Source organism: Falco cherrug, chromosome 6, assembly GCF_023634085.1.
Source record: "Falco cherrug isolate bFalChe1 chromosome 6, bFalChe1.pri, whole genome shotgun sequence".
Taxonomy (NCBI): domain Eukaryota; kingdom Metazoa; phylum Chordata; class Aves; order Falconiformes; family Falconidae; genus Falco; species Falco cherrug.
This window is the reverse complement of record NC_073702.1, coordinates 24,147,958-24,164,420: the sequence shown is the minus strand read 5'-3', so window position 1 is coordinate 24,164,420 and position 16,463 is coordinate 24,147,958. Positions and strand designations below refer to the sequence as shown.

Here is a 16,463-nt window from a genome sequence, read left to right as displayed (position 1 = left end):
TGAATTTGCCATGTCCGTGCGTTTCCACAAGTTGTTAATACTGCCCTCTCAGGAACTGTAACTATCAGCATCTTATAGTTACCAGGTAAACAATCAGAAATTAAAAACAATGTGATGGCTTTTCTGTAAAACTACTGTAAAACTTTTGGGTGTGGAGTGTCAATCAAAGAATTTTATTAAGAGGAGGATTTGCTATATTGTTGGTTATAACGTGTCTGGTTTTCAGTAAAACGTTTTTGCTCAAAGGGTGCCTAAATATACTTTAGCCCCAAGTCTCTATTATTTTTAGTAGGCTGTTTTATATTCTTAGAAATAGTTAAATTGGTTAAAACAAGACAGTGTAACTCCGGAAGTAGAACAAGTTATGGAGACAATGGAAATTCAAGAAACCTCAAGAAAGAGAGGGAAAGACATGAATTAGTCCTCCATGGCATCACATGATGCTTCTTTCTCCACTTCCATGAAGTGGAGACAAGCTGTAATAAGGAACAGGTAGATAGAAAGTAAAAGATTATTTTGAATGGGAAAGAGTTAAAACCTTACTTCTTGTCTTGCATAGGATCTCACCTTTTCCCAAACGGACAGGAAGAATGAAAGCTACGAAAATCAACTGAAGCACGTCAGTTGCTGTCAAGTTTTGTATAAAAACAAAGAAATTTCCACATGCTAGCAAAGATCTGGGACAGCTGCAGAAAATCCTTACTAAATATGGTAAAATAACATCTTTTTAGCAGTTTATTATAACTGTTTCTATTACTATAGAACAAAGGGGGTTTAAGGTTTTGTTTTTTTAAGAGGGTGGGGTAGTTGTTTTGTAAGCTGTGGGGTTTTTTTGTTTGCTTGTTTGTTTGGGGGGGGGGGGGGGGGGGGTTTAGAGTAAAATGAAGTCATTCATTTTACTTTCAAAGCCTGCCAACCTAAAGATTTATACAAAAACCAGAACCAGATTGTTCTCACAGATGCAGAATGAAAAAGGATGAGAGGCAGCAGTCACAACTTGCAGCAAAGGAAAACCCAACTGAGCATAACAACAGGAAATAATTTCTCACTGTGAAAGTGGTTATGCATTAGAAGAGGCTGTCCAGAGAGCTGGTAGCTCCATTCTTGGAGATATTCTAAAAATGAATGGACAAAGCCCTCGGCAACTTGTTCAAACTTGGAAGCTACTCCCACTTTGAGCAGTGGGTTGAATTAGATGATCTTGAGAGGTCCCTTTCTACCTAAATTATTACATGATCTACTATTGTAAAGATGACTGTGACAAATCCTACAGTATGTTATTCTCCAGGGTCTGGGGATCATATTAAATGTGTCTGAATGAAACACATTCTGTCTTGCTATGACTTCACAAGAATCCTCAGGAACTCTTCCACGGAGCTGTAGGATACTTCATTTGGGACAGAAGCTTTCTATGGAAAGTGCTATGAGAGGACCTGGGACTCAGACTGTTCTCAAACTGACAATACAGATTAAGTCTATGCAGATTATCTACAAATACAGATTTCCAGAGTTACTAATAACATATATATAGGACCCTGTGTCAAAATATGATTATACTTCTTTCTTTTGCCATTAAATATAAGCTGATTTCTTTCAATTAAAAAGGCAACCTATAATATTGAATTATAGCTAAATCCTGTCAGAACCCAGCTGTTCTTTGAGTAATTTCATTTGCATTCACTTCGGACAGCATTCCACATGTCAGCTGGTGTGAAGACAAAGATGAACAGTAGAGGTTGCACCCATCAATATCACACATGCCACAAGTGGAAAGGCTCATACTTCCATTACTGTCAGATATTTTGCCCCTAACTACTGAAAATTTTAAACTGCTATGCAAGCTCGCACAATATATACAGCTGCAATTCACCAGCCCTTACAGTCTGTCATGGCTCCAAGTGTAATAGATTAATTGAAAATTTAATAAAGGACTTTTTTATTTGTATATATGCTTGGTTTGCCGATGTTGTGCTGCCTTTCTTCTGTCTTGTTGGTATGAGCGCTTACCCTCCGCTAGACATTTCCACATCTCAAGGGGAGGTTATTTTTCAGGGATATCCATAGTGTCCTTCACATTCCTCCGTTGCATTCATTAACCTTTTTACTTAAGCCACTTACTCTTTTTTTTAATCTTTAATAATGAAGATTTCTCATGCTGATGAATACTCATATCTATTATTTATTTTGTGATACAACCTTTTAACTGTTCTCAAAGTGTCAGCAACACAAGCTTATGATCTTTCATAATAAAGATCTTAAGGAGTTATTTGATAATCTTGAAAATATCTAGGTCAGCTTTCCAGAGCACTGAAAAAATAACAAATGGTTAAATAATGTATTTTCTTCATACAAGTGACGTTAGTTTCAAAAGGAAGAGTCTTTCTTAATCATCCACTTGATGTTTCCAGAAAGACAGAAAATGTGAATTATTATTTTTTAAAAAGTGATTTTTGACTAAAATACCTTACAAGCAATGGTAGAACATGCATTGGGCAAACAGTAACATTAGTAGTTAACTAGACAGAAATTTCCTCAGGTTAAAAAAAAATATATTTAACTTTGACTTTAATGCTGTTCCATTCCCCAGAGGTTTGCTAAAATAACATTCTTCCCTGTCCTCATTAGCATTGGAGTTATAATGAAAAAGCCATAGCAGTCTCATCAGGGATTTAAATAGTACTTTCAGGCTCTGTGTCTATTTTTTGAATCAACAAAACAACTAATCTTGCTATTTTTCTTCCCTATTCACCTACCTTGCTTCATTCTGATAAAGTCTAGCTACACCACAGCTTGTGAAGCTGGACAATTGGGTACCCAGAATTCAAAGGTTTTCATTATTCTAATTTGATTAGACTTACATAAGCCTCTGAGGAGTCCTCTCCCAACCAAGGTGCTAGAAGCCTGCATTAGAAATTTATCTGCCCCACCACTGACCAAGTAAGAAAAAATTCAGCTCTACGAGAAGGACAGTTTTTGATAAAAAGCCAGATGTATTTCTTTTCTTTTTCTTACTCTGCAAGTGGAATTAGCAGGAAAAAAAGATACAGAAATATAATACAAAGTAATAGAAAAAAATGCTTATTAAAACAGCAGAGATGTAAAACTGTGGGCTGACAACAGGAGTATGATAGCAATATGCATGGAAGAAAAATAAAGAATATTAAGGGTGAGGCGCTGTATGTAAGAAATCAATTTTAGCATGTGGAACGACACAAAGTTAAAGCAGAATCATACCTTAATGAAGCATAAACTATTAAAATGAATGCCACCTTGTTTCTCCTTTAACTGAAAAAGGATCTGTCCCTGTCTGTCATACAATTAATTCCTTTCTGTGAATATTGTTAAACTTTAAATCTGGGGGAAAAGAACAACAACAAAAAATCTGTTAAAAATACTTAGATGATAGTGAAAAATATCTATTTATTTTCAATACACCATTTCTGTCAATACCTTTGTGCTTGGTTTCTATTGAGTGTGCACCACTTCTGATGTACCCATACATTCTTCTTTTTCCTGTGAATCTGAATACCCCAAACATAATACTAAAGTCATGAAGAATGATTGGATTTGCCAAGTCTGAAGTTCTGAAATACATCTTGATGGAATGATCGCATGTTTAATCACATAAATACAAAATTTTAAAATACTATATATAGTTATATATAGATTATTTTTATAATTGCAGTAGTATATAATGAAACACTGGCAAATATAATTTCAACAATGGTTCTACTTACAGAAGGATTTTTACAAACATTTAAAAGCCATCTTGTCTACTGTGAAAAATTTCAATATCAAGGAAAAGGAACAGTTACCTTTACATTATTTCTTCTATACACATCTTGAATTTCACAAATCCTGTTCTTCTCTCTTATTACTCTACATCAAAGTTCAAGATAGCAACAAGTGAAACAAGCTGAACTGCCATTCAATGACAGAAAGCCAGCTCTAATTTCTCATCAAAGGTGAAGCTTTTTCAGTACTTAGACGTAGCACTTAAATGAACAGTAGATGGCAAAATATAACCCAAGAATAGATCTACATGATGGTAGTATAGGTATTTTATAGTGAGAGCCTTTTATCCTTGGGAATAATCTCTATTGTTGAAAGTCCAAAGCAGGACAGTAGCACTAGTGATCACTGATGTCTTTGCCAGTCCTCACTGTAGCATTCAGAACTGGATGGGACTAGCAGAGCTAGTTACACATGGCTGCAAACCTTATCCTCAGTATTCCTCAGGATCAATGAATCTGCCAGCAAAAGAGAGGCTGGAGGCAATGCATCCCACAAATGCTGTCCCACAAAACTGGCTGGAGAACAAGTTACTACCACAAGTAGGCACAGAACTTTCTTTCCAACATTTTCCCATTCACCTATCCCACCTAAAAAGAACTTAAAGGTTTCTCCCACACACACACGTTTGAGGTGACTGCAGAAAGAAGGCAAACAAGTTATTTTATTTTTATTGCAAATGAACATTACTAAATTTACATTTGGCAAATGGCCATGTATAAAATGAAGACTAACTATAAATAACTGAGAAAGAAGAAGTATAGAAAGAAGAATAATAAATCAGTAAGACAACACGATTGTTTATGACTGCTACAGAATTGACTTTCAGGTTACAAGTTTCTATTAGTATTTTGAATCATACAGCACAGGGATGAAAATAATTTTCTTGAACCAATTGAAAAGTAAAGCATTTATCTCTGGAATTTATCTTGTGTAGCTGTAAATGCAAAATGTCAGAATCACCAAAACAGTGCTAGGGAATTACCAGCTATTTCACCTGGATTTCAAATACTGTTTTTGAGCTCCTATATACTAGCAATTTACATACTGTAAAAAAGACTGTATTCATCTTCATGTTACATATCATCAGCCTTAATATTAAATGCTAGTGTTCCAAAAGGTTTTACTCGGTTCAAAGTACAATATAGAAAATCAAATACTGCCATGAAGCCACAATTTAGTACATTTTTCTCATTAGAGTTTGACAACAGAAGCCCACGAGAATTGAAGATAGCACTTTCAAAAAGGGACATCTTGGGGAGATCTTGCAAGAGGCACAGGAAAATAACAGATCACATCCTTAAAATTTAGCTTTCAGAGTCTTCAGTGAGAAAACTCAAGGAAAATAAGGAGATAATATTAACAGTGTTTTCCAGGAAAGGTGAGCTTGGCAGGACTGCCCACACTATCTATTCAACAGTACGAGGTAGGAGAAATCCCTTCTGAATGGACTTCCTTCCTAAAGCAATGTAATAATTTGCAACTCAAACCTAATTTGACATCTGAATTATACTTTCAATTCCCTTACTTTTTACACATTAACACTGCTTTTATAACCTGGAAAAACTGTCTCCATTTGACATAGTCCCAGAATTCACTCCTTTCCAGGCTTACCTGCTGTGTGATCATTACAGTCATGAAATACAACCAAGGAACTTCAGCTTATTTTGTACACAGTGGCTGCATACCCCAGTTCTGCCTCCTCCACAGGGCCTCTTACTTTCCAGAATTTATTTCCAAAATCCAGCTCTTGAAGTGTTATCAGAGCTTGGTCTTCCTGTTCTGTCTTCCACCAGGAAATACTGTTTAGGGTACCCACAAAATGTAGGAGTAAAATGCATCAAAATCAACCCAAATCTTGATATTAAAAGGAAGAAGCAGACCTGGTTGGTTGTTTGGAGTGTTTTTCTGTACTGCTTTAGTTTTGGGTTGGGGTATGTGTTTGGCCTTTTGGGTGGTTCGGTGTTTTTTTCTTTGGTTTTGGGTGTGGTTTTTTGCTTTCTTGAGTGATCAGAGTGATGATCAATACTTACACAGATGTGATACAACATTTTCTCAGATGCAGCCAGCCTGTGCTGATTCAATCAAGACAAAATCTGGGACTAGGTAGCATAGAATTTCAATTGTTTTTCTATCAAAGTTTATACACATGGCATGTAAATGTTGTTGAGTTCAGAGCAATCATGCATACTTACATGCACAAACACCATATATCGCAGTCACACGATATTTTACTATGATTCTTGCAATCACAATTTGCACACAACTTCACATTACTAGCAATGTCTGTAGTTAAAAGCTGCATTTTTCATGCCTCTAAGTAGAAAATATATGCAAGCTGATGATTTTTGACTGAGGCTTATATTTATTTCAGCAAAGCAACCAGAGGTGGACATGCCTTTCACTTCACTGAGTGGCCTCCCACTAGCTGCCAACTGATGCAACCTTTTTGAACATTTTTAAGAGCAAGTCATATTCCACAGAGTTCCATGCCCAGGCTTTGAAACCAGTACATAATGTTTCTAACTACTAAAAGCTATTTCCAATTATTTTTGTGTGATATGAAACCATTTTATATTAATGTTTACGAGGAATTAAACATGTTTGTGTGTTACATGTGCAGACTCTCTCTCTCTCTGACATACTCACATATGTATATTTGGATACCCACTACATAATGTTTCGGCTCCTGATTCTTAAGAGAGTACCACAAACTCCCCTGATGTACCCTAGTGCCAAATTTTATGTTTACATGATATGCAATACACAAGCAGACAGAAAGGCTTCCCCTTGGCTGTCTCTGAGGAGGCTGCCATGAATTGTTCAGTCTAGCAAATATCAACAGAGTTCATTAAATTTATTTTACTCTATAAAATTTGGGCTATCTACACTTAATTTTAACAGGAACACTGTTTAGATGAGGAAATAAAATACACTATTTGGGGATGTCCATAGCCTAGACACCACTGCTGTACTGCTTATACAAAATGCCACCGGTATTTCTAGTGACATTAAATGGTGATACAGAAGATTCCTCTATAGCTTAAGGGCACCAAATGTTTTGAAAAAGCAGCATAAGAGAATTTTGGGGAAAAAAACCACCACTTACAGGCTGGCACTGCTTAAGCCCCATCTGTGCCTGAAAAAGAATTAAAGTGAAGTAAGTGCCTATCAAGTGTTCTCTCAGCCAGCTCCCCAAGATCAGAAAGCTCTTGCCTTTAATTTCCTGAAAACTAAAAGAAAAAAAAAATATTTCCAGTTCTCAGTGAAGCTTTAGGATGCTCGTGGCTTCATCCATTATAACTGAGTTTACACTCCCTAATGACGTGTAACGTTATGTGCTTTGTTACCGTAACGAGTACTTAAGCACAAACCAAGTTAAAATTGGGGAAAGTAAAATTAAGTATGCATTGATACAAATGGGGTATTATCTTCAGTCAGAAGGCATGTGTTCTACTAAAAGTATTTTTTCATGCAGTATCTGCCTTTCTCCATACAAGCTGCCCAGGGAGACCATTTAGTCATCACCCCTGGAGGTATTTGAAAGATGTGCAGATGTGGTGCTTAGGGACACCGATTAGTGGTGGACTTAGCAGTGCTGTGTTAACGGATGGACTCGATGATCTTAGAGGTCTTTTCCAACCTAAAGAACTCTATGATTCTGTTCTATGCCCCTGAACAGCTATCCTGTCAATACTTGATACACAAATGAAGAAAAATCTGGTGTATTAGTTTACTCTTAAAACACTTTCAGTGTGAAATACTTTTTTTTTTTTTCTTCATTGAGTGGCTTAACAATATTTGGCGGAAGAATGTTGTAATCTCAGTATTTATAGATTTTTTTCTCTTCTATTAAGGTTATAGATGTCAGAATAAAGGACATACAGTACTGGCCAAAAAAAAAAGTATGTATATGCAATAACGTAAGTATGCACAAAAACCCCAGCAACTGAATAGAACATGTATTTCTATTACCCAATAAAATCTCTTGCACTCCAATACCATAAACTGATCCCTGCAGAAGACATTAAAGTACACAGTCGAAAGCACAGAGATATAGAAGCACTTACATTTGCACTGTGATCACTTCCACTAACACAGACGACATCTTGTTTTTGAATTGTTAATACCTCTTTTGTAAGCTTCAGTCGAATGTCGTAAGCATTTTCGGATACTTCATCATACAACAAAGCAATACCAGTTTTAGTCTGTGAAGGCAAGACACAGAAAAAAAATTGAAGAATATGAACATTTTATAATGATAAATAGCAACCTCTATCCCATTTAATACATAAAATGCATATAAATGAGCACTGTTTACAGAAAGTGGAAAATTGGTCTCCTTTTCAGTCTTCAAATGGATTAGACATAAAAAAGCCTCTTCTGTACTGTAAAATACAGGCTAAATGGTCTTTGAAGTAGTCATTAATATGTAAAGAAAACCAAAAATAATTACCCATTGTACTGTTCCACAAAGGAGGGTTGCCACTGAACTATGTTCTATTTGTTTCTAATTGTACGACTTATGAAACTGTATTAAAAGCAGATAGGTATGTAAAAATGCTTGTGAACACATTTTCCAGTTTCAGCAAGAAGTGGAGAAGTGCAATGTCATTCCTGACTTAGAGACATTCTTTCTACTGTGTCAGAAAAAGACTTGTACCCTTCACAATTGTTGCCTTTACGACAGAGAGTTCTATTATAGTAGATAGCTGCTTTCACATTGTAAAACACACAAATACAGGTGTTGGAGAATATCCATTTGTTTAGGTAAAGATGGACATACATTTCTGAAGTTACATCATGACTGGACTAATAACCAGTAAACTCTATAGGACAGTCAAATATTTAGTATAAAAATTGTTTTCTCCATCAGCAGTAGAAAAGAAATTCTATCTTAAGTTTTATTAACTTAGACTCAAATTTCCCACTAATATTCAGTCAGATAGTTCTTTAAACAACAACTGAGGAATTAGGACTGCTTATAGCTGTTTGTTAAAATAAGTAGACTAATGTAATTTCAGAGCTTTACAGTCTTTGTACAGAAGAGAAAAAGCAACACACAGGTTCCAAAATGGAGAATCATATTTAAAAGTAGTGTTTATTAATTTATAATGTATATAACAGTATCATTACAACACTGCGCTTTCCTCCATGTAAGTGAAGAATAATCAAGCATAACTTAAGGTTCAGTTGCAGCATTTGTTTTTAGAAGAGGATTTAAAATCAAGTTGTTCATCTATGTTTTGTTAAAATGTAGACTGTGTAAAGAAGAGTAAAGGAATTGAAGAAACATGTCCTGTGAACTGAATGAATGCTTGAAGGATTTTTTTAAAAAAAAAATAAACATGGAACATTATCTTCATAATAGTATTTCCATTTCTATGAAAATAGGGAGAAAAGTTTGTGGTGATTCTCAATAAAAACTTCTGGACTTTAAAGGCAAGATCAGTTTAAGCTCAAGCCACTTAAATTTTGATGTGATATAGCTCTATGAATGTCAAACCCTCCTTTACAGTAGAAATGGAAAATGCAGTCTAGAGAGCAATACAATTTACCCTGAAGTATATACACAGCAGTTGCTCAGCTTGATTGTTCATGTGCTTCTGCTGTCCCCGGGCTCAAAGCCCTTGTTCCCATGTAGGCCACTGCTGCTACTTAAGACACTTCAGGATATCCAAGGTCTCCACACATAAGGCTCACACAGGCTATTTTTAGGACATCCCAGGTCCTTCTCTAGTTAGAGGCAAGACCAGATTTCCACAATTATAATGGGATACAGACATCAGTCATGCCAGCAGACATACATACGCAGGTATCTTCAGCTTGAAATGGGTCTCGCCAAGGTTTAAAAATGCACATCTAGGGCAGCTCCTTACATTCTGTCAAGCCAGTGGTGAAGCATGATTTACCTGATCTTTTTTATACCTCTATCTAGAAGTGAACAAATTGCATCATAGCTCTCTACTTTGACTTAAAAAATAAATATAAATAGCAACTCCAATTGTCTAATTCTGGCAGATAAATCTTGTCCTTTGCTGGGAATGCCTAAAGGAAACAAAATTTCAGTGAGGGTGTAAAGCCTTATTCACTCTCACTTGTCTGGAAACCAACATTTCTTCACTTTCCCAAGGTTTTGAAACTTTTTAAATTTCTAGCATGTGTGGCTATTATCAATACAATTTTGTGAATGACAACACATGAAAAGCGTGCCAACATCATTGTTTAAAAGCCATGCTGCGTAATAGCAAGTATTTTCAAACAGTAGAACTGCCTTGCAAAACCGCTGTCCCCACGTTCTGCTGCTGTTCAGAGGTTGCGCATTGCTCTCCCATCCCTGGCAACTGCAGTTACTTTTGCTGATGTAGCAGAGGATGCTTTACAGAAACACTGAGAGAAAACAGCTCCAGAGAGCATTTTATACTGCCCAAACCTAGAACGTTTCTCTGGCTAGTAATTGTTAAATATGTTTAGAAGTAACGAAAGAAACCCTGAACTATCATTTATAACAGATGATCAAGTAACAAATTGACTATGTAGAGTGACTGATTAAATAGCTTAGCATTTTCCATCACACCGCTTGAACTAAAGTCTCACCAAAGCTCATTTACTCCTATTAAAATCCAGTATCTACCTCACACCCCATTTAACACCTGATGTGATCCAAGATGACATGCAGCAATACCTTATTTGCTTTCAGAATCAATAAGATGAATCTAGATTTCTCTCAGCTTTTCAAGTCTGCTTTTTTTAGACCATTACAAATGGCTTTGAATCAGAGTTCATTCCCTTGTTCTCCCTTTGTATTGAAGAGATGGCATACGTAACTCTAGAGGACAAATCCCAGTCCAGACAAAATACTTCTTCAAACAGGGATCTTTTAATGAGAACTTCATGTTTGCTTGTACACAAATATGCAGCACTTTAACTATGCTATGGTTGTCTTGATTTCTCATTTTATACAATAGTTCTTCTAGTAACTGGTACTAGAAAGTGAGGACTGAAAGTGGTAATAACTCCCCAAAATGATGTAGTAATATACCACATTAATATGTGTTTTATAATAAAAAAACCAGGCAGAAAGTACATTGGGAGTTGCATCTCAACAGGATTTAAGTGTGTACAATGAGAGGCAAGGGAATACAAATTTAAACTTACTTGGGCAGATGAGGAAATTAATGTTGATTTTCATATCTGTGGGAGTTTTCTAGACACTGGCTGCAGGAAGAGGGGTGCATGGTGTGCATGTGCACCTCCACATAGGTGGTGAGAGGAAAAGAAATGGAGATCTGTAGCACAGGCATCACAGTAGCTGTGACTTTTAAGAAAGCTTAGTCACTGCCCTGTTTTTGAAAGAAAACTAAAACCACACTGAAACCTACTTTCTCAAGCAAGCTCAAAAACTGTCACAGAGAAGAAAATATCACACTCTAGAGGAAGCTAGAATTGCAGATGAATCCTTTAATCAGTTTTATTGTTGAACACTTAAGGCTGACCCCTAGACAACATACTTAAAGTGGTCCCCACTCAGCACAGTGTTTTGGGACCCTACTCAAAGTACCGTAACTCTTTCAATGCACTGTTATCTGTAGCCTAAAGCTCACAGCTGCAAATTCTGTTTCAAAGTAGGTATCTCTAAGCCAAAGTTCAGTCCTTACTGGCATAAAATACTTGTCTTCACTGCTGTAAGTTTTATTTTGAAAAAATATGCAAAAAATGAGGCAGAGTTGGAGTGGTGTTAAGGTGTACTAGGTTTCCTATAGAAACTATTTACTTGCTTACATCCATTTGTTGCTCAAATGCATTAGAGTAGTGTTAGTTAGGTTTTCCACGCTAGTACCCATTTGAAAAGAGGCAGAAAACATTCAAGGCTTACACAGATGGTCAGAAGATTCAGATGATACTCATAATAAAATCATAATAAATTTTCATGCATTCAGAGCAGATGTCAAAGCACATGCAGTGCAGTGGTACTACATTGATTTAAACTGTGAAGTTCTCTGTAACTCCAAACCTATCTTCCATTCCCTTTGCCTAAGTACATTTTAGCAATTGTGATCACTACTATTGCAAACTAAACAGAGTATTAGTGTCTTAGACCCTTACAAAAATGGATCTCCTGTTGTTTCCCCTACTTTATCTAGAAAACCTTTTGCATTGTGTTATATTGGTCCTCCAGTAGAAATCACCATTTGCTGATCTCCACCCTTAACATATTATGTATCCACAGCTTCAATAGCATGGCAATTCAATTTTTAACTACTAAAATGCATTTATAAATGACCTTCCTTCATTTGTAAATACAAGTCTTTAAGCACTACATTTGAACTTTTTTTTTTCCAACTGAACTTCCACATTATATTTCCAGACAAATATTTTATCAGCAATATTTGCACCTCAAAGGTCTAGTGATAAAATTCTCTAAACCAATTTTGATTATTTTTTTAAAATGAAAACAACTCTGTTGAAATTCCGTATCTATGGTATAATGGTTGGATCACTTGCTGAAGACATGTGAGAACTGGAGTCACTGATTTTTATTCTACAGATATTTTTATTTTTCAGATAGACAGAAAGAAAACTTCAGGTGGTCCCACATAGCCTGGTGCTCTGACCACTAAAGTACAGCAGGCTTAAATTTACTCTGTCTTTTGTAAGTTGTTTGATATGTTTTCTACACCACATCTCCCATTGTTATCAAAAGACAAAGACAATTTCTCAGAGAAGGGCAGAATTAAATTTTTAAATAGCTTTGACTATCATAAAAAAAGATTTCTTTAACAGAAAAAAAGCAGTGCAAGGTGCTATATTCTAGGAAGAACAGCCACTTGCATGGAAGAAAAGCAGCTTTTCTTCACCCTTTCTTTAAGGAAAAGAAACAGGTAGGTAGCAGTGAAGATTGACAGCAAAATATTGGCATCAATACCTTGTTGTTGCAATAAAGGCAAACATATTTTGACTGCTTTCCTTTGAATTCTTTCCTACTGAATTGTTTTTTCTCACTCTCACAAGATGAGTAGTACAGAAGGTTCCTTAAACACTGATGAATGTGAGGGAGGAATAATTTCACGCCCATGAAGTAATTAATCACCAGTGTTGCATTTAATACATCCCAGTACGTTGTTCCCTTTTATACAGTATTATGTCAGCACTGATTCATGACTACACTACATAGACGAGGTAATGAACTGAAAAGGGTCATGAGAAATACAAAAAACAACTTAGAAGTGATCAGAGATCTGGAAAATAGGCCTATAAGTAACTCTGCACAAATTTGGGTTGTTTAGTTTACAGACAGAATACAAGAGGACATAATGACAGTTATAAGTACCTCAAAATCTGTTGCAAAGAAAAATGGAACAATCAGATAAGAAAATAATTCAGAAATCTCCTCTTTAACATATTCTAGCTACAAGGAAACTGAAGTCCTTGAACAGATTGCTGGGACAGATTACAGACATCCATTGCTAAGGGATTCTGAGAGAAAACTAAACAAACATCTGCCCAAATGGTACAAGTACTAATCTTCTCACAGGGCAAAATTCCAGAAAATGTGATTTATTTCAGATCTATCATGTGTCTTTCTACATATGACTGAACCTCCACATCCAGGAGAAAGTCTGACTTGCTTTAGAAGGACACCTGCACTGAAGAACTTGCAACTGTCATAGGAGAGATGAAAAATAACTACTAAGATCTGAAGAAATTTATAGTTTAGGGGCTTTAACAATGGATGAGTGACACTTACAATAAAATTTGTTAATAATTGTAATTTTATAGCACTTAATCTGAAGGAAGACTGTACCTTAAGAAGAGCTGTACCTTCGTCTTTCATGATAAGAAGGTAATTCCAGGCCTGAGGGGCCTTGAGTGAGAACAAAAATACAGGCTTTCCCACCCACAAGGGACAAATGGATAAGGACAGCACATACGTATGAGAGCAGTAACATAGCTGTGGAACGCAGAAAATTAATGATTCCATTAGCACCATAAGCTCACAAAGAACCATTCAGTAAAACTAAAAGCAGACAGAAGATAGACATTAATTATAACTTTCTGAAATAAGGTATATGGAGCTCCTTTACAGAGTATGTTTTTCCTGTAAGTACACATGGAGTTGTCCTCCTTCTGACCTTTAGCACACTATAGATTTTACACCTACTGACATTGTTTCTTAACTACCAAGACAAAAATCCCTAACCTTAATATGCTTTCCTTTAATAAATTCTGTATATAATGATAATGAAGCCCTTAAACAAATTATTCAGATTGGTACTAGGGAGGGTAAGGCATTCTACAAACAAGTCAGAAGAACCATCTGTAAAAATGTGATTCAGGACAAAATGGTATGGATTTGTCCCATATCTCAGAGTAGCTCAGGACTCCTATAGGTCAGGAAAGAAAACACCATTTTACCATTCCAAGTAGAAAGTGACCTTGATAGTTTTCAAGCCCAACCTCAAAGCAATGCAACTATGTGATCAGCCCAGGCTGAAAGCCTCTGAGGATGGAGGTTGCTCAATCTTGCTGGGCAGCCAGCTCCACTACTTGACTGTCCTCATGAGGAAAAGCTTTTACTTGTATCCAGTTTCAAGTTCTGCTTGTTGTCTCCTGCCTACTCATGCATCATTGCAAAGAACCTGGCTCCATCTTCTTGATATCCCCCTTGTTGATGTGGAAAGGCAGTTTATAGGTCCTGCTGCAGCCATCTTCCAAGCTGAACGAGCTCAGCTCCCTCACAGAGCAAGTACTCCCAGCCCAAATCAACTTGGTGGCTCTGTAATGAACTCACTCCAGGTTATCAATGTATTTTTTGTATTGGGGGAACCAAAACTGCATGCAAAACTAGATGGAAGTCTAGTCAATGTTGGGCAGAGAGGGATAAGCCCCTCCACTGATCTCCTGGTTGTGCTCCTCCTAAGACAGTCCAGGATGCTTTTGGCTTCCCTGCTGCAGGGCTCACTGCTGGATCAAGTACAACTCACCGCCCACCAGGACACCACGGCCTCTGCAGCAGAGCTGCTTGCCAGACAGGCAGGCCCCAGACTGAACCAATGCCTGGGGCTCTTCCTTCCCAGCTGCAGGACTCTGCATCTGACTTTGTTATATTTCATGAATTTAGTTTGTGAATTTCTTAAATTTCCTGGCAGTCAATGTCTTAGCCTGCCTAGGTCTCTGTTAACGGTGTACTGACTGCACCCTCCAATTTGGTGTCATCAGCAAACTTGATAACCAAGCTCTCTGTGACCTTCCTCAAGGTCACTGACAAAGATGTTAGAGGATGGGTCACATGATAGACCCCTGAAGATAACCACTTGCTGCAGGAATCCAGGTAGAGAACAACCCATTAACCACTAACCACTACCCTCAGCACCCAAGCAATTTTCCACCCACCTATCCAGACCACAGCTATAGCAACAGAGTAGCAAATGGGTCATTTACTTCCATATGTCCAAATAATAATAAATCAAATAATAATGTTACTAACAAAACTGACTATTTTTTTTTTGTTTAGTCTGAACTATGCACCTTGGAAATTCCTGTTTTCATAAAGATTGTTCTTATGGTTTTTTACCTCTGCATTTGTCAATGACAGTATTTTGAGTATTATGTAGATTGACATTTCACTACATACAGTTGCAAAAGGTATATTAGCATTAAAAGCTTCTAGAAGATCCTGGCTGCAGCATGACAATATCACTTTCTAGCAATTTGGAAGAGAGTTTTTCCTAAATTTTTAAGTGACATATATAAATCTACAAGGAAGACTTACCTCGAGGTGAGAGAAGTTTGAATAGATGCTCTCAAAATACAAAATCTGAAATTCTACTTTGTTGCTTACATCTGTTGGTGGACAGAGCCTGTCCACCAAAAGCTCTGTTAAAAATAGCCTTAGGGGTAGATTGTTGAGATTTTCTGTTAATGGCATTAGCCTTGCAAGAAAAGTGATTAACAGCTGGCTCTCAATCTGTCTGATCTTAATCATTAGAAAGTAAGCAGCAATGTCTTGCTTAATTACTGCAAGCTTAGTGTGTCATGAGCTAATTAGATATGATTGACTATTGTCATCTGCATGCACTACTCAAAACATCAGACAAAAATATTTGAATCCTGTAATGCATGTTTGGAAAATTAACTTTCAGAATGTCAAGCTCAATAAAAATTGCCTGCTTAAAAATTCTAATCAATCCTAAATAATAGTGCCACATAGTTGAATATGTTAGAATACAAACTCTATTCCAGAAAAGAACCAAGGCAAAAACTATTAGATGTTATTAGGTTTTATTTTGATTTAGATAACTTTAAGTAAACCGCTTGCTTATTACTGCACCTCATTTCTCAGACAACTGGACAGTGGCACAGAACTAAATAGCCTAAGAATATAAAGATGCCTCTACGCTTACACCACCAGGTTCATACCGGTTAAACAAGAAAGCATAAATTTCACACTTCAAACAAAACCACTTAGCAACAGGTGAAAAAGACCACAAGAACATTCTCTATGGAAATTATTTAAGAAACAGCTAAAAGATTATCAGAAAATTAATGTGCTAATTTCTATTACTTGTACCATGCAGCTTATCCTGGTAAGACTTCAGCTGATTAATAAATGTTCCTGTTGATACATTAAAAGATAAATTAAGAACTGGAAGTGTAATTAAAAACAAACA

General features: G+C 36.5%; 1 protein-coding gene across 1 annotated transcript in view; it reads right to left on the bottom strand.

Annotated features, from left to right (window-relative positions):
- Window positions 1–16,463, bottom strand: part of SNTG2 (syntrophin gamma 2) — a 268,443-nt gene that overhangs the window by 152,512 nt on the left and 99,468 nt on the right. The window contains exon 2 of the mRNA XM_055714276.1: window positions 7,863–8,000. Coding sequence (XP_055570251.1) covers window positions 7,863–8,000 — 138 coding nt within the window. The remainder of the gene's footprint in view (window positions 1–7,862; window positions 8,001–16,463) is intronic.